At 43.3% G+C, this 21733-nt stretch overlaps 1 protein-coding gene across 1 annotated transcript in view; it reads left to right on the top strand.

The window, feature by feature from the left end:
• The first annotated feature begins 1876 nt into the window (after window positions 1–1876).
• Window positions 1877–21733, top strand: part of CYRIB (CYFIP related Rac1 interactor B) — a 78249-nt gene continuing 58392 nt past the window's right edge. The window contains 4 exon segments of the mRNA XM_082044546.1: window positions 1877–1939; window positions 1941–2039; window positions 2042–2170; window positions 2172–2190. Of these exon segments, the coding sequence (XP_081900672.1) occupies window positions 1892–1939; window positions 1941–2039; window positions 2042–2170; window positions 2172–2190 (295 nt within the window). The 5' untranslated portion in view covers window positions 1877–1891.

Raw genomic sequence — 21733 nt, forward strand, 5'->3', positions numbered from 1 at the left:
TAAAAGCGAAGAACTAATAGAAGATTGATGGGTTTTTTAGTCAAAAAATATTTTCTACAGTGTTCAATATTTTTTTATGCTTCAATTATTATGTGGGATGTGGATGTCTTAGTACGCAGCTGCTGTCAAAGTATCAGTGATGCTCTGGGTCTGGGTGTTCTTACTTGTAGTTCTGAAAGATGAGAGATCCAAATCAAGGGTACCTTACAATTTTGGAGGGCCCTAAAGAGTAAATATTGTTATAAAACTGTTTATGGTTTCAGTAGGAAATTTTCCTTGTCCCACCTCAACCTGCCAAGCCCTGAGCAGATGATAATGTTATGACCATCACAAATCATTCCTTCTTGGGAAGGAGATGTCATTCTGCCCAAGTTGCTTCTGTGGGAATCTCCTTTCATGTCTTCTTGGACATCTGCTATTTGCTGCAATCTACACAAACGTCGAGGAGCCTCTGAGCACTCCCCGTTCCCGTGGTAGGTGAAGGCAGCAGACAGGTATGGGATGTACTAGCCCAGGTCTTGCCCGAATGTTACCCCAGGACCAAAACTAAAGCACAGTGATTTCCTTTGAGTTAATCAGGCAGGTTTTGCAGCTGAACTATACTCACAAATGGCTTCCTTTAAATCCCAGGCTACTCCTTTATCTAGACTACTTTAAAGTTATTAGTGTAGGGAATCCATATGTCTTGAATCCTACCACGTTACAAAAGGAACTAAGTTTATCAGTTTAAGTCAACATCTACAGATAGCAAACTAAAAGAAGATAAATATGTTGACATATAAGTAAAACTGAGGTCCTTTCCATTTTTGTTCTTTCTCAAAGTGGGTCGGGGGGGACCTTGGTGTTCACTTACATTTGGCAGTTACCAAACTGGTATTTGGCTCCTGAAGAGGAAGCAGCAGAAGCGGTCGGACTTTCACGTGGTCCTATTGCCTCTTTCAGATTGAATAATCGCCTTTGCCAGCGGTAACGCTCCGCTGGTCGAGGCTGCGGGGAGTTTTGTCTTGGCTGTGTCCCTGCATCGGGTCCCCAGCGTCACCCAACACAGTGTGAGCCGCCCTTCGGCGTGACGGTCGCTGTAGAGATTCCAGGTTACTTTAAGAAACAAAAAAAACAAGCAGAACTTTTTGTTTTCTCTCTGTGTATACGTGTAATTTGACTGATGAAGCAAGCCCCAGACCAGGGTATTTGTGTTATCACCCTGCTTTGGCACATTTATCCACACCACAAGCAGCAATAATTCTGGGTGTGCGGTGTCCCAGTGTCACAACACCCAAATCCAAGTTGGATACAGGCCATAAAAAGGTGAAACCTTCATCAGTAGGATGTGTGCATGGAGAGGAAAGTACATAATTAAGTGCATGAAATGCCCTTAAAATATATTTTTGTGCTTTTAAACACATTTTGTGTATATTTTCCATTTTAGGGGGGACGGGGAGCAGCTCGCCTGGGGTCAGTGGGGTCTGACAGCTCAGAGCTCGCCAAGGGATGGAACTGGGAACTTCTATTTTTTGCTTAGATCTTACAAAGTGATCCACCTGTGAAGAAATTTATGCACGACTTCCAGTCAGCAACCCCGCTTTTCGCAAAGAAACCTCATTTTCTTTCCCATCCCCGCTTCGCCTACAGCAAACATTTAAAAATCCCTGAGTCAGGCCTTAAAAAAAAAAATCAAAAATCACACAACTGGCTTAAGCAGCAATCCGTAATGTTAAGTGAGTGGCTTTGATGAGTTGTTGTGGAAGGCGGGGGGAGCTGCGGGAAAATGGCCGCCCCCTCCCGGGCTGCCCCGCGGCCCCTTTAAGGATTGACCCGCTCGCCTCTCGCCTCCCCGCCCGCCTCTCTTTCGCTCCCCCGCCCTGCCTAAGACACTGGGAGTCGAAGCAGGTGCATGCGCACTGCGCTGGCAGCCTGGCGCGCTTGCGCAGTCACCTGCTGGCCGTCCACCCGACACCCCCCCCCCTCCCGCCGCGCCGGTACATCCGGGTCACCGCACGCCCGCCCGCACGGCCGGTCCCCTGTGGTGCTGTGCGGCTCGCTGCCCCTCCCCCTCCTCCCCCCTCCCCCCGGCTCCGGCGCTGTCGCATCCGCGCCCTCCCCTGCGCGGGGCTCCGGCCACGCTGCTGCTGTCGCTGCCTCCGGCCGAGCGGGGGGAGGCGGCGGCTCGGGCTGCCGTCCGCATCGCCGTCCGTAGGGCGGCTCGGTGAGTGTCAGCGGCGCGGCCGGTGGGGGGGCCGGGCGGGGCGCCTCGGTTCATCCCCCGCGTTCCCCTCAGCGCGGGCGGCGCGACCCCCGCTGCGGGGCCCCGGCAGCCTCTGAGGGGACGGGGCTCGCGCCGCCCCGGCTCCCATCTGTTGCTCTCCCCCCACCTCCCCGGGCTGGACGCGCTTCCCCTCAGCAACTTCTCCGCGTCCCGCCGCTGTGCCCGGAGGGGCTGCCCGCCCGCCGGGGCCTCGGGGCGGGGGGAGAAGCGGCGGCCGCTGCCTCCCTCGCCTGGGGGAACCACGCTGTGCTAAACCACCCTCCGCCGGGCTTCCCCCGCTGTCCGGCCGGGCCGCTTCCCCTCGCCGCGGCGGGTCGGGGGCGGAGGAGCCGCTTGCTCCCCGGGGCGGGCGGCTCCACCGGCGTGTGGCGGCAGCCGGCGGTGGGTCCGGGGAGCCCGGCGACCCCGGCACTTGGGGACGGGCAGGAATGCAGTGACAGTGTTAATGGTTAACCAGGGGGGAGGACACCTCTTGGAGGGACATCTGCGCGCTTTCAAACGTGCAGCGAGTTAAGCAGAATACAGAAATCGCTGCGAATTTGGCATAGCTGGGGTGTATCCTGCAGTTCTGTGGTGCCAGGGCTGTAATTCCAGGCAGGGTTAAGGTGAATTCAGAAGATGCAGCAGGAGGGTGTTGTTTCTAACCTATTCATTAAATAGCTGATAAAATCAAATTTAAATTGGATTTTAATTCTTTCTTGTGCAATTTAAGGACATGTGCAACTCAGTTCTATTTTGTTACTTTTTAATCAGATAACACATCATACACAGTAATAAAATATGAGAAGTTTCGTCACAGAAACATGTCAGATATCAAAGAAATCAAGTGACTGTGCATTATGAAGCTTCTTGAAGGATTTTTCATTTATCTTTTTCTATTAGAATGCATCAGCATCCTGGATCCACATGTCAGTGACAGTATGACAGCTGTCTTTTTGCTGTGGTGGTGGAGTCGTACTAACATTTAAAATCTGTCATTCTGAATTTCTGATAAAATAGCGTGGAAATACAAGTATTGAGTAGCGTGTATGTTAATCCTGAAACCAGTAAAATATTTTCTAGATTGATCAAATAATCCGTCTTCTTTCATGTTACCACTTCTGTTGTTACAAATTGCGACCTCTGTTTTGATCAAACTTTTCTTTTCATACTTACACAAACTGTTTTCCTTTTTTGTGCTCTGTTTGGACTTAAAGTAAACTTGTAAATTAACTCTCATTTTGCGTAGTAAGTTGTGGCAGATAGAGGTACTGGGCAGGAGACATTTAGCAGTTAACCAGAGGTTGCCAAGGTTGGAATGTGAATTCAGACATAGAAGGTTCCACCGGATAAATGTCTTCATTCAGCAAGGTGCATTGTTAGACATTGCAAAACATACCTTCAGTTCTGTGTGGTAAGTTTAACAGTAAAAACCTAAACCACGTGAATAAGATACTGCTCTCCAATGAAATAGGAATGTTTTTTTTTGTTTGACGTACAGAGGATATTCCATCGTTGAAACGGAAGCTTTCAATAGAAGAGCAGATAGCTTTTTATCTGAACTGTCAACTCTCTTATTGCGTATATTACCTGTCAGAGAGTAGGGGCCATGGAAAGAAGCTATTCCAGAATCTATTTTAAAATATCCCTTTCAAGAAGTACCGTGATTATATGAAAGTAAGAAATGAATTTGATCCTGTCTCTTATACAACCTCCACTTGTCATCAGGTGCTCTAGATTTTCTTCATTGTTTGCAGTTTGGCTGGGGCCACCTGAGGTGACGGATTATTGAAGAGATTGTCTTCTGGAATTCTGTGCCTCTTCATATGAAACCTTTTCTGCGGGAGCCGTACTGACTGTAGAAACGTGATGTTAGTGGGTTCTGTTCTTGCATACGTAACTGTCCTGTCCCCTTATCTGAGTTTTGTAGGAGTCTTAATGTCAAAGAGAAGTGGTTAAAGAGAAAATGGAAACTCTTTTTATTGTGTCTTTTAGTAGTTATAGATCTTGGCAGAAAAATTAATAGAATGCAGTAGCTAAAATGGCTTAGGGGCAGTTATGTGGGGAAGATAATTCAAGGTGTCTGTCACCAGACTTCTAGTGGTGCTTACTAGACACCTGGAATTACAAATACTGTCTCTTTACAGTATTATTGCTAACTGCTGAATTATTGAGTAATACACTAAGAGAAACTGGCTCTGTCATTTGGAAAAGCCTGTGTAGGGGCCGCTTTGGATTCCTGTAGCCGCTTAAGCACGGTGAATATAAATGTAGGTTTTTTTCCCCTTGCTGTGTATCTAGGAGAATACACATATATAGACAGCCTGCAGCACCCTTCCCCCCCACTCCCCCCCCTGACTTTGGTGGTTTTTTTTTTTGTTATTGCCTGCTCGCTGGGAAATAAATGGAACTAATGCATACCCCCTAGTAGACAGGCAAAATTAAACCTTATATGCAAGAAGTCGGATTTGGTTTTTAAGCAGTCAGGTTTGCTTGTGTGTTGAGTTTGTTTGGGGGTTGTTTTTTGAGTGTACATCAAGGTTATCACCTTCACCTGTACTTCCTAAAAGCTTGTGCTTTTATAATTACATTGACAGTTTTAATCATTGATTCAGATGGGCTTAAGTTAAGAATAATGACTCCTGTCTTTTAAGGTAATGTTAACTACCCTGAAGGGTATTATAAATCAATTTGATGAGACTTACTGACTTTTAAAGTGTTTGAAAATACATCTCCAAAGCTGAAACATTTTGAGTGTTGTCAAATTGCATCTCATGGACTATCAGCTGTCAAGCTACAGGTGAGGTACGCAGCGCAAGTTAATGCACGTGCTGAATCCACACCAGGTTTGAATGTCAGTGCCAACTCCTGTGCTTAGGACTGGGATGCACAGTCATCCTGGTCATCGTTTTGGGCCAGCTGAATCCCCCCACGTCTGTCAGGATGGCTGCAGAGTGATGGGAACACAGGGGTCTGGGGATGTGAAGGAAGCTGTGCTTGAATTGGAAAGAGTTAAGTGCTGGGGAACATAAAGCATTGGAGCTACTTACTAGCTGTGGCACCTGAAATACATCTATGAATTAAGCAGAGTAAGATTTATTTCAAAGTATTTCCAGCTGTAAATGATGGCCAGTTGTATGCACCTTTTTGACATCTTTTCTGTTCCCACATGTTTGCATTTACCAAGAGCACTTATGAATGAATGGATGGTCCTCTGTGCTTACCTTGTAAATCTTCATTTAATATTAATCTATGGATAATCTTTACTTAAGAGTATTAATATTTTCTTCCTTATGATTGTGGGAAACTTAACACCTCTAACTACCCAACGTGGAGAAGTCTGCTTTTTCTCTTCATGTGTATGAAGAAACATGTAAGAAGGGCTTATTTGATTGCCTTTAATTTCAGGATCTCTTATAAATTCACCTCAGTTCCCCCCATTCTGTGATTCAGGAATGTTCTCTCAAGTGCCACAAGTTGGCTGCTGCAGCTGGCAGAGTGTTTCAAACTGTCTAAAATTTGCTGAGGCTAATGGGCTCTCAGATGCTGTTTAACATTTTCAATTCCAGTGCTTACTGGAGGTATATGTATTGCAATTATATACACAGCATAGCTTAACAGAAACTGATAACAGTCAGTCAGCAGTTTTAGAATTGACTAGGTAAAGCTGGAAGTATTTTTAGTTACAGCGCTTTCTCTTGTGTTCCCCATCTCCTGTGGTTTTGATTGCATTCTTCTTTTTAGAAATGGCATTTTGTCTTCTCTGTCATGTGAAAGCCTGATGCGCAGAGAATACCTTCACTGTAGAAACAGTGAAACTCGTTACAGACTAAGCATATTGAAAGGTGCAAGTGAAATGGTGCATTCCTTTGCCTTTCACTCATGATAATTTGAATTTAAAGTTCCTTGTGAACAGTTGTAGATGTGAGGCAAAGGCTGACAATGTCCTGCTCCATGTGTGTATGTGGCTTATGAACTCACATCTATTGGTAGAATCTGTCATCTGGTTGTGCTACCATCTTCATTTACTATTGCTACTGAATCAGGTGGTCTTAGTGAAATATTTAGTAATTTATTTCTGGTTAATTCTGGAAGTGTTAGTACTGGCTGTGAGGTTGATTTGTAAAAGGACTTTAGGTACCAGACTTACTATTTTTGAGTACTCTTTAACACTACTTTTTCAGCACCTAGAAAAAGCATTTTTGTTTGTAGTACCTAGATAAGTATTGGTTATTTTGTGTATATCAGGAGGGATTATTTGCACTAACCTGAAGTTCTAGTATTGCGTGTGGGTAATGATATCTGACTGACCAAACCTAGTATTGTTTTCTGCTACGTGGAATCATTGTGGGACTGAAGGAAAAAATGGAGACTAAGTATTTCTGAAACAAAGAAGTTGTACTTATGTACTGTCTTAAAGTGTATAAAGTTAGTTTCCTCTAATAGTGTTTGTATGGGAAGATTTATTTTTATTCATTTACTCCAGTTCAGTGGAAGTGCTGTATGGTTTGTGGTCTTGTTTACTAAGTGTTTGGCTGATTCTCTGGCTTATATCTATAGCACTCGGGATTCCCAGGTGGCCCCTGTGCAAATAGTATAATTGGGTCTGGGACAGCTTAGCTTGTGAGATCCAGTGCACTCAGTTTGGTGTGGCTGTAGCTACAAAAATAGCATTCCTTGCAAAACAGGCCTTCTGTCTGCCACCCACACCAAAACCCAGAGCCTGATCCTGTAGGCAGTTAATACGTTTGTCTGGAAGGCTGATTCCCATCAGCAGATGCTTTACCTGAATTGGTGACCACCAGGCAAAGAAAAAAAATTGTATCGGTAATCACTTTATAAAGTGCAGCAGAATGTTGTCCTAGATACACTTTGAAAAACACATTTTACTTCGGACTGCAGGGCTTAACTGTTCCCCCGTAGCAGGAGGCAATTCTGTGAGTGAATTCTGTTTAACTGGCATACTTCAAAAGACTCTTAAATTCAGCCGTGAGGCAATTCTGGTTCTCCTTCAGTACTAGATTATTAAATTAAATGGAGTGTTAGCGTGAGTAACTTTTTTCTGGTGTACTGTATAAGGTAATAGATGAGTTCCTAGGAGCCCTAGTTGTAAATTAGCTGACTGGAAAGCCCTGTTTCTGTGACTAGTGGCTCTAGCAGTTGTGTAACTTCAAAAGTTAGGTCTAATTTTTTATGCTCCCAGTCAGGTGTGGCACTGGATGATGGCTGGTTCTGTAGCAGTCTTGAGGGTAACGTCCTCATAGGGAAAGGTAATTCTTGTCTTTTTGTGTTGGACAACAAAGGTGTTTGTTTCGACTTCTGATGTACAAATCAGTTTGATGTTTCTACTGAAAAAAAAAAAAGGTAGTTTTCTGAATTCTATCACTGCTGGTCTGGGAAAAACAAAAAAGTTGTAAGCATTAATAAGAAATGTATTCATAGCTCTTATTTTTTTAAAGCCAGACCTTCCTGTTTAGTGTCCCTGAAAGTGAAACTTCTCAAGCAAAGTGCATTCTGGGTGTGAAAAGCCAGTTCATTTCTTTTTGTTATATTTGCAGCTTTTATGTGCCGAGACATACAGTTACTTGAAAATGTTATTTCTTAATGTGGAAGTGAAATATGTAACCACCAGACTTCATGAGGCTTCATCTCAAAGATAAAATTGCTGACCTTTTATATAAATGAAGATCACAAAGACAAGGCAGAACATTATTTAAGGATTGCTTATGTGTAGTAGTTAATTGATTCAGAGTTTAGATTTCCTGCTCGTGTGTAGAAGTCATATGTGGGGAGCTGTGGATTTGTCAGCTGAATAGGCAATTGGATTATAATGATAGCTTTGAAATTTTTGCTTGGAGTACTTGTAGATTACTTGCTGCTTGTTCCCATGTTCAACTGGTTAAAGTCATATTCTCCTAAATGCTAAAATAGTACTTTAAATGCTTTAACTTTACCTTTGCATCTCCGAGTTCAGAGCTGAATTAATTTCTTAGCAGTAGTAGCAGAACAACGTGACCTAGTCGATATCTCCTACCTTGAAGTTCAGAGGATGATCTTACACAAGGCTTTCAACTAACCGAACAAAACCAAAGTTGTTTTCTAATATTTTCTGAAGTTTCTGGTTTTAGCAACATTCACACTCAGTATGGAGAGACTATCCGTTGTTCTGTAACTGTGGCTTCCTAATAAACGAAGAGTAGAATCATGTCTTGATAGGAAACTTACTGTAGGTGAGACTGGCAGTAAAGTCTAGTAAATGGCAGTGTAAGAGACTATTAAGACCTAATACTTTGTGCAAATAATGTTATATTAATGTTAATATTGTGTCAGATTTTCAAAGGAATTTCAGTCAAACTACTTCAGTAGCTGCCAAAAGTGAGGCTTGGGAACAGATGTTGTAACTGTAGTCTTAAAATCTTTTGACAGCTCTTCAAATAGCTCTAGTGTTTCTCAGCTTTATAGTGGAGTGTTTTTGCAGGGCTTACACCTCTTACTTTGCGTCTCTCCTTGTCCCTAGTCCAGAATGGGCCTCAGTTTGACCCCATTACAGTCCTATGAAAACTCATGCTCTAATAACCATGTATCCAGCCAGGCAGCATGGGAGGAGAAATGGGTTTGGATGGAGATGACAGCTGAGGTAAGGAGTGATGGCAGTTAACTAGGAGGAGGAGCAGCATGCTTTGAGTTGAAAGCAGGGAAGGATATTAATTAGGATCTGGGACTGGGTTGGGGACAAATTGTTCAAAAACTAGTGCAGGGGTTTGAGTTTGGCTCTGTGGAGAGTATCAGTCAGGTACCGAGGAATGATGCTGCCCCTCATGCAGTATCTTGGGGACATCAAGGGAAATGGGGATTTGCCAGACAAAGGAAATATGGAAAAGACCTGGCAGGGAGAAGGCTGGACAGGATAAGTAAGAGCAGAAGCTGGGATTTTGTAATGAAGGCAGATGGGTCTGTTGGACAAGGAGCTCGGGATTGTAAGAGTCAGAAAAACTGTGAGGAAGGGACTACAGTGAAATAAAACATACTAAGTTTTGTCCATTGCTATTGGTAGCTAACGCAGTGAAGACATGATAGCTACCATAGTATGTGTCTCTAGGTGGTAGAAATCAGTGTTGTGAGCAAATGGTTCTGTTTCTGATGTGCCATGTAGCCATGAGGATTAATTGTCTGGGCTTATCTCCTAATTAAGAGTTTTTACTTGGTCTTTTCTGTTAAGCTGCAAAGCAGTGCTCAAAAGTAAAGAAACTGCAGAAAGCAAGCACCCTTGAATACATAATTGTGTGCCATTTCATCCATTGGAACCCTTGCTTTATCCCTAGCATGAAGTTGCTGGTGTTAGTTTAGTGAACAGAGCTCAATGGTTTGTCTTCGTTCCCTAATACCTTACCAGACTCTTCCTAGGTCGCTTCAGAGATACAATTAATTTCCTCTTGGACAGTCTGGTACGGCTTTCTGTACAGTTATTTATTATCAGGATGGTCTAGTGAGATGAGGAAGTGGTTTCCTTCCGATTTTACGCATGAGGAGCAAAGGCACGAAGAAGAGAAGTTCAGCTAGTTTTGCATGGTTAGAAATGACTGGAACCTGGGTCTTTTTAGACCACTTTACATATTGCAGCCACATCCTCATCGAACTTGCAGCTTTCTCGTGTTGCGATTCCATTTTAATACCATATGCTAATAACTTCACAGTTGTTTCCTGTGTTGGTTTGCCGTCTCTTTAGACATGTAGCTACTATAAAGGAGTTGGAGAACATGGTAAGGTTGTGTTTATTGCAGCAGCAGAAAGTGGCCTTTTAATTTTGTCATAAAGGCAAAGTTATTTCTTGTTTCTTCTTGTATAAATATGTTGCTTACTCAGAGAAATGAGGAAGGATTAATTCTACCCTTGTGTGACTCTCAAGAACTCATACTCTGGTATTAGTAACTCCCACAAACTTTTGGTTTCAATGCAGGTTGGTGTATTCCTTAGCTGTACTGCATTCACACAGCTTTAGGGCCAAACTTAAAGGGTTAAACTGCCATGTGTTGTAAAAAGACACCTATTTTTAGTGCTTAAACATTATGGAAAAATCGAAGTGGTGGTTTGCAACTGTATTAACCGAATTGTGGGCACTGAATTGTTTTCCTTTATGGTGAAGAAAGGAGGAACAAACTGATTTTTATTTTTCAGTTGGGACTCTCTGAGTTGTCTACATTGCTCTGCCTGGCTGTTTAATTTGACAGATAGTTCTGTGCTACTCTAGCCGCTGGAAGGGAGGAACCATAAACTCTTCCTGGTTTGTAGAGCCTTGTGGCTTCTCAAGTTTCTCTTTAGAAGAGAAACCATATCAACCAGTGTAAGAAGTATAAAGCTGCTATTTCTTCTGTCATTAGAAGGAAGGTTAAAAAGTCTTTGCTATCCTGTTTTCTGTTTATCACACAAAGTTTTTCTTAGGAGCTTCTGTTTAAGACAAATCTTATGAATGAAGCTTATACTGGTTAGAAAACTGCATTGTATTTAGAAAAAGAGAGTATTTACTCCTGGGTAAAGAAAAGAACAGCAGCCTCTGCTGATGAAGCTGTGTTTTTTTGCCTTTTCTTGCCAGGCCTACTGTGTTGGCTTATGTTCAGTTAATATTTGGCTGTTCAGCTTTGCAGCTAGCAGGACTAAGAACACTTTTGCTGGAAATTTGCTTTCTCTTGAAAGCTTTGCATTCATTGGTAGGAAATCTCTTTTGGGGTCTTAAGGTAGAGATTTTTCTCTGCTGCTAGGGAGGGGAATGATCACAGGAGTGCTTTTGATCTGAAGATTTAGTCTGTACTCAGGGTTTCTTAAAAGCACAGCAGGCTTCTGACGTGATACTGGGTATGTGACAAACATTACTTGAGGAACTTTCATGTGGAAAAGGACACTTAAAGATTTTAAACAATGGGAGCCTCAGGTGCTGTTTTCTGGCCTTAGGTAGGCTTTTTGTGTGTTTAGTTATGTGATCTGTCAGCTCTGCCCACCTTTACCTCTGTGGGTGGATTTATGCAATTTAAGTATCTTCAGTTCAAGTAAGAATTGTAGTGACACTCTATAAAAGAACATGAAGTGCAACATGCTGAAACATCGCTACCTGTGGGTGAGTCAGGAGAGCTGGGAGTAGCAGCACTAAAAGAGAAAAGGAAGTACAGTCATGATAAAACTTTGTTAAAGAACAAACCAAAAAACAACCAACAACAGAAAACCCACACAAACAAACAAAAACACAACAAAAACCCAGAAAAACAACAAATCAGCAACCATCTTGTCTCCAGAGGATGGGACTGCAATAAGGTGATATAGTTAATAATGTATAGTTACTCTATTTGTGCATAGATTTTTATATGCATGTGTCTACGTCTATAAAAATGCACATGCATCCACATACCTTCATGTGTGTGCAGACGCTTTTCAGTATGGTTGGCTATATTATATCTCAATGCAATGCAAGTAGAGCACTTTGTATCCCAAGTGAATTTGAGCTGATGTAGACCCCACATGTCTTACTAGCAAACTAATATTTTAATTGCTAGCCAAAATACTTAAGTGGTTTTTCAAGCCTTTATTGTGGTATGCCAGTGATACAGGCTCTGCTTATGCTCTCGTTCCATCTGTTGGGGACAATCCTCTCTGCCAGGGGTCAAACACGTGTGCACTCGCTCATCATGGCACACTATGTGCTGCTGACAGTTGTCAGGAAGTAAAAAATACGAGTACAATATAGTTCACTTTTCAAAATGTGTTGACTTTACAGCACTGCCAGAATGATTCAATACTGCTTAATTTTATGTTCTTGATGTATATGCAGTAGCTTCAGAAAAAGAACTAAAAGTCACTAACTTAAAGTTATTTGTATTTAGCTTCCACAATTATATAGCTTTAACTTCCTCAGAGAACGTTGTCTTTAATTTTAGTATTTTTGCATGTTGAAAATTGAAAGCCAAATGCTTTCTTTAAAATATAAAGCACAATTGCTGTACTTAGAATTGGTCTATTAATATTTCCTGATTCTGAATAAGTGTTAAGAAAAAAAAACCTGCAGCAAACTAAATTTAGTTTAGTCCTAGTAAAATGCTGTTCTCAGCAAAAGGATTAGGAGTTTCATTTTTTTTTCATGTGTTGTAAATGAGCACAGATTTGATTTAACAGTTCAAGATATTTCTTAATAACCTAATAATAAGAAAAATAAACTATTTAATGTTAGTACTTAAGTGTATCTTTTTCAAGGACAGTGTTCAGTCTTTTTTGAGATGGTATTAAAGCTCATCTTTGTAAGTTCAGAGGAAGGAAAAGAAAAGGAAGACAGTGAGTGAAAGCCTTATTAGATATGTCTGAATAGTCGTAGTCATCTTAGTATTTTATAAATACCCTAATTCTTTAAAGTACAATTTGATGCTCATGTATAGTTTTTTGTTTGATTTAAAGCTGGTTTAGTTAAGATACTCTTTTTCCCCTTGCCTTAGGAGATCCCAGAGTATGTATTTCTACACTTCATCTGCTGCCCTTCACCGAAGGAGGGCACCTCATAAAAGTATTTTTTCTCTTGTCAGGCAGTTACTGTGCGTAACACCATCTCTTCCTTACTGCTGTCAGCTGTGCTCTGCTTTGTGAATTGCTGAGCTGCTGCTTCAGGACAGGCTTGTAATGGAAAGGCAAAGGCTGTGGAATAGAAGGAACTGGAAGGCAGAGTTCATGCTCTTGTTTTGCGTGTGATCACATAGTTTCACTCTTACTGCTCTGTCCTCTCTAATCCTCTTTTATTTGGCTTTTATATAGAAAGCTCTTCTTGCTAGTACACCAGGAAATATCTGGCATAAGTATCATTCTTTGTGTTTTCTTTCTTTTGCTTTGACCAACCATACTTTGCTACTTTATTATCCCCTGAATACTCGTAAAATCAAATTGTCTAAATTAACTGCTACTAGTAGCATCTAATTCAGCTCTGGTTGTTATCCTAGTGCTTCTTTCATTTAGCATCATTAGTACTTGTAACCATCTCTACAGAGTTGAGTCTGGAACTGCTTGAAAAGGAAATGGTTTGAATTTTGCGTTTGAACTTTCCTTTTTTTTCTTTTTTCCTCCCCCTCCCACCCTTCCTCCTGACTGAGCAGGTTGAGGAATCCTGGAAGCACATTTCTTAGGGTCTGTTTTTCAGCTCTGAATGCAGGGCCAGTTGGACTAGAAGTCCGGACACGTTTTGTGTGAGCCGTGCTTTGGAGTTGGGGATGGCTCCTTGAACAGGACAAGTCTTTTTTTTTCCCTTTGCACTGTGGTTCTCAGGGTTTCCCAGTACTTGTAATTGGGACAGACTGTAGTAGTCTGTTTTTCTGACAAATACTCCTTTTGGGTCTGAGTAAAGCTTGCAGTACAGAAGCAAACCTTTATTCTTTGTGAAGAGCCATGAGCACAACTTTTATCCTTTCCAAAATAGTGCTTCCAGAAAAAGAGGATAAAATTATCACTTATGCAGTGGAACTGATCTTCAGGGTCAATACCTAAGGCTTTTCTAGTATCATTTGAGCAGAAGTAGTAAATTCAGCATCTATTTTTTTGATAACTGGGTTGAGTTGTGTTTATCATAGGCTGCAGATAATACCTGTTGAACAACACAACTCTGTCAGTGTCTGTTATCCTATGAAACTTTATAATGGCATATATTTCTTAGTTCATATGGGAATAATTCTGAAAATCTGGATGGGCTTTTGTAGTTTGACTTAAGAAAAGCAGAACACCTTTTCCAAACTTCTTCAGGTGGATGTTGCCTGTCCAGCCCTCCACCCCTCCCACCCATTTTGTAGATTAATTATGAAAAGAAAACATTTTGAGGAAGTTTGACACAATAACTGTGTCCTCAGCCTGGAAAGTGGCAATTAGTTCCTCCTTTGCTGTAGCGCCTGCTCCAAATAGGTGACTCCGTGTACCTTGCAAAATGGCACTGATTTAATCTTTGAATAGAAATGGTGTGGTCATGGTTTCTAAATATGCTGCGTTGTTGTTAAAATAACTAACTAGACTCCAAATGAATTATATTGGAAAATATTTCTGAAAGCTACAGCCCCAGACCTGTCCCATGCTTAATGAGGCTTGCACCTTTTACGTTTGACCTACATGTATTAGTTTTATCTACACATGTGTTTATAGCAAACCACAGTACGTATTGAGATTGAAACAGTATGTCAAGGCTTTTAGCTTCTCCAGAGCAGAAAAGGTGGAAAAGTGTTGTCTAGTCTATTTGCCTGGTAACAGGGGATCTGTCTGCTTGTCACATTTATAGGAAAATTATTACATTCGCATTTGTCTCATTGCCCAGCATCTGACTCACTGGAAGGCATGGATGGTAATGCATGGATGGTAGTGCATGGTCTGATGTGTAATACATATAAACATACTATTTAAAATATATAAATATAAAAATATATTTAAACACAATATCGAATAATAAGTGGTATGTGAGTTATTGTTTGTTTCAAAACCTTACAGACGGAGTATTTGGTTGAAAGCTGCACTGACAAGACCGACTGTACCAGCATATCTGGGATTTTATTTCATTGTCTTGTTGACTGAGGTGCTCTAATCCCAGTTGTTTAATTGTTCTGATCATGCAAATGTGTAGATGATTCAAAGAGGCCCATCCATTTTTCTTTGATGAAATGATCTGTAGTTATATGTTCCATAAATAGGAGTAACTATCCAAAGGTAGAATTTGCTTGTTTTAAGTTAAATTTTGCTTTCTCAAGCCTTGGTACCGGTTGGGCTCCACAAAACAGAGTTGGGGAACTGGTCCGGATTTCAAACTAGTTTTAACGAGGGAACTTACCCACATTAACTCAGTGCTGTTCATGTGGGTACAATAGAGGAAATAAGGCAAGAATGGTTGCTTCTGTTGGCAGTCACAGCTTAAAATATAATAGGATAAAAGCTTTTATTTGAAGTGCTAGAGAGATCGAAGGAAACAAATACAGATCTTAATTTTATACTGAGCTTGCTCTTTAGAAAGACATTGTCCTTAAAGGTATTTTAACCATCTGCTTTCTGCCATATGTGAGGGATTGTTTATGTGTTGTGTTGTGTTTTTTTGTGTGGTTTGTTGTTTTATGGTTTTGTTTTTCTTAATACATTATTTGCAAGGAATTAGTTTGCAGTAATTCACTTGTCATCAATGCTAAGGCCTTTCATTTATCTCTGAAATCCTTTGACGAAGTTGTCTGGCTGTGAAAAGCACCAGATTTGCTTCTAACAGGAAAAAAAATAAAGGTGTGCAGTTGTCTGTGTCACTGCAGAAAATGAGCCAAAGAATTGAACAGTGGCCTGTGTCAGTGCTGTATGTTCTCTTGAATGTGAGGCTTCCCCATTAAAGATCTTTTCTTTTTCCTTTAGCGTGGTTTGTTAGCTTTCTGAAAGGAAACCTAAGGATGTGACTCAACCTTGCAGAAGGAAGGAAACATGAAATGTAGGCTGTTCTCCTGTTTGGAACTTAACAGCTAACCTTTGCAGCGGGCTCAGTATTATTGCTAAATAAGCGTAGAACCACTGTACAGTGCATGGAAAGTAGGGACAACACAGCCATGGGTGTGTTCTTGGCTTTGTGAGAAAGACACTGCAGTTAATGACATCTTGCATTTATATTTATATTAATATAAATAATTTCGATCCAAAGGAGTGTCAAGTCCTGTTCTTTCTTCCCCCCTTTCTTATGATGTGGGAACAAAATCCTTTGTATCCTGGTTGGTATGAGATGGGAGTTCGAGAGGGTGGATTCAGGTTTGCTGACACTGGTGTGCAAACAAGCGAGGTGTGGACAGGATGACAATAATACTACTGGTTCTCCATTTTTATAAATACTTGAGTATTTTTTTCATTCATAAGTCTGAATACAATGATTCCTATCATCTGTTTATCACTAATGAATTTGTGCTTGGTACAAATTTAGAAGTTGAAGTTGTAAGCATCAATATTAAAGGTCATGTTTTGTGTCAGACTTTTTTTTTTGGTCTAAAAGTAGTGTGCTAGCTAAGGAATGGAAGATGCAGCAGCCAAACAGTTTTGTCTTTTATTACATTCTTCATCATAAAACATAGAACAACAACAACAAACCCAAACAAACCACTAAAACCATTGCCCACGCCGCAAGTCACAACTGGTAGTCCCCAAAGCAAAGCATTAAGAAATATATGAAGCTTCCAGAAAATAACCTTACTCTAATAAAAGCTGAAGAGTTAAAAACGAATAAACAAAACCACACCATACTATCATTGCCTTTTTCTGCTTGTTTGCAGAAATTCGATCTGCATGGATTTCAGAAAATGATTGACCTAGTTTCTTGGCTGGTAAATTACTATATATGCCTACTTTCTGTAAAATCTGGTCATAGACAAAACTAATGTTTAAGTTGATTGAATAGCTTAGAATGTAAATATAGGATACTGACTTAAACGTCTTAGGCCTAGAGTCTCTTGCTTTGCAAGTCCAGATTTTGTGACTGAGTTAAGCTTCAGTTAGTCTTTTTTGCTGCTTTGTACAGCAGGAGGAACAGGTTAACCTGCGGAATGGAGTAGGAACAAGTTCTCCCTGCTTTTGTTGGTGTGAAGCTAATGTGCTAAAAAGGGGGGAGGGGAGGGCAGGAAGAATGTACTTGCCAATTAGCAGCTACTGTAGTTGTCAAACAGAGCTGTGCTTAATGTTATTCAGTGTTAGACAGTCTTGTTTAGTATGGAATTGTACAATTCGGCTACTTATTGTTTGCTTACTTTTCTGAGCCATATAGTTTTTCTTTATGAAAATACTATAAAAACTGGTTTATTGATACTGGTCTGCATGAAATGAAACTTGATAGCTTTTGCTGCTTGAAAGTAGGATTTTTCTGCTAAGAGGTGTAGTTCAGATTGGTTTCTTTTTTTTTTTTTTTTTAGTTATTGTGCTTCCTGTTTGTATTAAAATACTGTGTAAACTGTAGCTATTCTGGTGGCTTCACTTTTTCTGAAGTTAATAGCATTCTATAAACTACACACATAAGCTATGTGAAAAAACAAGAGCAAAAGTGTCATGAAAGCTATTATACTATAACTTGCTTCCCCCACACCCCCTGACTATACCACCACCTCCCACCTACCCCACCCCATGTCCCCTATTTCCATTTATCCCATCTGTGGGTTTAATCCCACCTTCCCAATTGGTAGTGCCCTGCGCTTGCTGGGTGTGTTTCCAAGGTGCTTTTCTGTTTCTCTTCCGCCCCCCCCGGCTTTTCTGGCATGCCAGGCTGGGGTGGTGGCACGTTCATCCCCGCATCCCACCGTGGCTCCTGGGGCCCCATCCCAATGGTGCTGAATGGTTGAAGGCTCAGGATGTTGTTGAAGGTATCAGGATGTTGTCACTGGGGGTGAGCAGCTTTGCAGTCAGGGAGAGTGAGCTAATATGGTTGGAGATGGCTCTGCCAGTGCCAGCAGGGTCCCCAGGCATGGAGATGCTGCTGAGACTGTCCTGGGTGATGAAGGAGCAGTCCCATAGCATCTGCTTCTGCAGTGGCTGGTCGTCCGCTCGGCCCCCAACAGCATGGGTGTGGGGGGCAGCACAGCGGCTGGGGATAGTGTTGATGGTGCTGCCCCTGTGGGGGTGGCCATGTCTTGAAGGCTGAACCTTGCAAACCACCCCTTCATGTCCTGGTAAACAGGAAAGCCCAGCAGCAACACCAGTGCGGCAGGAACTGCTGCTCCCCTCTGAAGACTGAAGGGTGTGTAGTGTTGTGGTTCATCCTGGGTGTCCCAGGGGCTGCCCAGGCTAGATGGGTCCTGGGACCCCCAACAGCTTGAATGTGTGGGGGAGCAGCACAGTGGCTGAGGATGTTGTTGCCTTGTAGTGCCTCCCTGGCGCTGCCTCTGTTGCTAAGGCTCAGCCTTGCGAGCTGCCTCTTCATGTCCTGGTACCCATAAAGGTATGGTGGTAGCACCGACCTGGCTGGGGCCACTGCTCATCTCTGAAGTCTGAAAGTTGTGTTGTGGTTGGCTCTGGGGGATCCCAGGGGCTGTCCAGGTTGGAGGGTTCCCAGGGCCCCACAGGGCAGCAGCTGGCAGAGATGCAGCATGATGGCCAAGCGTGGTGGTGGCTTGTGGAGGCGGGTTGGTGGTCATCCATGGGGTGCAGAAAAGCGGTGTCAAAGAGGCAGCCACAGGGAGCCATCTGTAGACCTGCATGGGTGAGTGAGAGCTGTGCTGGGCCAGGGGGACTCTCCGAGGTCACCTGCTGAGCCAGCCCTGACTGTTGGTGTCCCCTGGCTCTGCACGAGGCATGTGGAGAGCTTGTGGCTGGGGCATTCCCTGTGGGGTGATCTGCTGTGCTGGCAGGATGGGGTTGCAGATCAGGGAGGAGAATCGCCTGTGGGAGGTGAAACAGGAGGCATGTCCCCAAGTACTCGGGAAAATCTCTGTAAAATGTGTTTACTGGGCAAGCATCACCCAGGCAAGGGCAGGGATGCTTGCACAGGATTACTGAAGCCCTGTGTTAAAAATGCTGGGAGGATGGGGGTGCTGGGGATGCTGATGGTGCCAGGGTGCCAGAGCAGAGGGGGTACCATACCTGCTGGGGATGTCTGGGGTACCGCTGCTGCTGGAGGTGTGCAGGCTGCAGGGAAGCGCTGCTCCTGCATGGCCAGTCTGTACAGGTTTGCTGAGCCTGAGAGAGGAGCAATAGCTGGTAGCCACCTCTGCTCTTGCCCTCAAGAGCATCCCCAGGCTGCAGGGGTCAGGGTTGGTCCCTACCTCTGGTGTAGAAGGTTTCAGGATGGACAAAAGGCTGAAGCACCAGGGGGACCAGTGGCTGCACGGTGGGAGCTGCACTTCTGGTGGTGCCGTGATCCTTTCTGTCTCTTGGTTGCCAGCTGTGGCTTTCTGTTTGAGGGTTGCCTGGGAGGGAATGTTGGGGCTCCCTGTGTTCCGCCCCATCCCCAAGAGCCTCCCCAGTTCTTCACAGGGAGGGAAAGGGCTAAGCGGGGGGGCTGGGGTGCCCCTGCCTCTACAGGCAGCTATTGGTGTTGTGGTTGCAGATGCCTTTGGCTGGAAGCTGTGGTCATCTCCCAGAGTCAGGGTGTCGTTGGTGTTAGTGAGACTTGGTGGAAAAAGCTACATGACTGGAGTGCTGGGCTGGGGGACTACAGGCTGTTCAGGGGAGTAGGCAGGACAGGTGAGGTGGAGGTGTCACACTATACATAAGGTAGAGGTTTGATTGTATAGTTAGTGGTGGTGCAGTCAAGAGCCTCTGGGTGAGGATTAGGGGGATGGAAAACAAAGGAGGTGACATAGTGGGATTGCCCAGCCAGGATGTAAGCACCAAGGAGTTACTTTATGGCAATTAGGAGAAATCTCTGGATCGGTAGTCCTTGTCCCTATGGGAGGTTTCAACTTTCCAAGCATCAGGTGGCATTACCATACTGATGTGACAAACAGGTCAGGGAAATTCTTGAAGTTTGTGGAAGATAATTTCCTGTCACAAGTACTCAAGTGAAGCTATGAGGAAGGATGCCCTCCTAGGCTTGCTATAATAGAATCACAGAATGGTTTGGGTTGGAAGGGGCCTTTAAAGCAACTAGATGAACGTGATCTGGTAGAAGATGTCCTTGTTCATTGCAGGGAGGTTGGACTAAATGACCTTTAAAGGTCCCTTTTAACCCAAACTATTCTATGATTCTAGGTTTCTTAGAGTCCTGTCTAATCTGAACTTCAGTGTTTCCAGGGATGAGGCATCTGCCACTTCTCTGGGCAACTTGGGCCAGTATTTTACAACCTTCATCATAAAAAATTTCTTCTTCATGTCTGGCCTGAATCTCCCCTCCTTACGTTTAAAACCATCACCCCTTGTCCTATCACAACAGGCCTTGCTAAGAAGTCTGTCCCCATCTTTCTTATAGGACCCCTTAAGTACTGAATGGCTACAGTAAGGTCTCCCCAGAGCCTTCTCCAGGCTGAACAACCCCAACTCTCTCAGCCTATCCTCACAGCAGAGCTGTTCCAGCCCTCTCGTTATCCTTGTGGCCTCCTCTGGATCCTCTCCAACAGGTCCACATCTTCCCTGTACTAAGGGCTCCATAGCTGGATGCAGGACTCCATAGCTGGATGCAGGACTCCATAGCTGGATGCAGGACTCCATAGCTGGATGCAGGACTCCATAGCTGGATGCAGGACTCCATAGCTGGATGCAGGACTCCATAGCTGGATGCAGGACTCCAGGTGGGGTCTTGCCAGAGCAGAGGGACAGAATCACCTCCCTCAGCCTGCTGGCCATGCTGCTTTGAAGGCAGCCCAGGACACTTGTTCTGGCCTGCAAGTGCACACTGCTGGCTCGTGTCCAGCTTTTCATCCACCAGTACCCCAAGTCCTTCTCAGCAGGGCTGCTCGTAATCCTAAGCCATGTGTAGGACCTTGCACTTGGCCATGTTAAACATCTAAAAGGTTCACATAGTTCCCCTTCTTGAGATTGTCGAGGTCCTTCTGGATGGCATCCCATCCCTCAGGGGTGTCAGCCACACCACTCGGCTTGATGTTGTGTGCAAACTTGCTGAGGGGGCACCCGATCCCAGTTTTATTGATGAGGACATTAAACAGTACTGGTCCGAACTCAGACCCCTGAGGGACACTGCTTGTCACCAGTCTCTACCCAGATGTTGAGCCATTGACCACTACTCTCTGGATGTGACAATCCAGCCAATTCCTTACCCACCAAATGGTTTAGACATCAAATCCAATTGTCTCCAATTCGGAGAGGAGGATGTTGGGGGAGACCGTGAAGTCCTTCTCCCTTCACAAATGTAACATGATTCTCAGCAGTCAGTGATGGGTGGGGAAAACCTGTTGCTAGATGTTTCTCTCATCTGGTGATTTGCACTGGCTTTGTGTTATGCATCCATGGTCTGAACTGCATGTTTCCATCACGTTCTCTTAAGGATATGTAGTTTATCAGAATTGGAAGAACAACTTAAAACAGTGTGGTACAGCTTTATTTTTGGACTTGTGTTTTAATCACTTATGTGGCTTTTAGCCTTCTTTAGCATCAGTAAAGAAGGAGCAGTTTCACAAACACACGGTTGAACCTGCTGAAACAGCAAAAGTGAAAAGAACTTTTTTGCTCTCCAAAATCTCTGAACAGTTTGTCCTAATCTGAAGGTCATCAGAAAGCAGTCAATAACATGCTGTTGAGGAAAGCTAGAGTGTAACTCTCCCTCAGATAATAATTATGCTTTTTATTTTCTTGTGACACTATGCTGCTAGTGCAAATAGCCAGGGAAACTCTTACCTGGTGCTGGCAGTTAGTGGAATATCCTAAAGATCCAAGATTTTGCTGATGTACATTTCATGTTAAACATAAGCCCTGCCAAGAAGTTAAACAGCACGTTATTTCAGGTTCAGATCTGTTTCAATATAATGCTGCATTTCTGATCCTTGCAGAAATCTATTGCAAATGTGACTTATCTCTGCCCTGTTGTCATCATTTCAGACC

The sequence above is a fragment of the Streptopelia decaocto genome (assembly GCF_964273445.1).
Source record: "Streptopelia decaocto genome assembly, chromosome: 2".
In the NCBI taxonomy this organism is placed as follows: Eukaryota; Metazoa; Chordata; class Aves; order Columbiformes; family Columbidae; genus Streptopelia; species Streptopelia decaocto.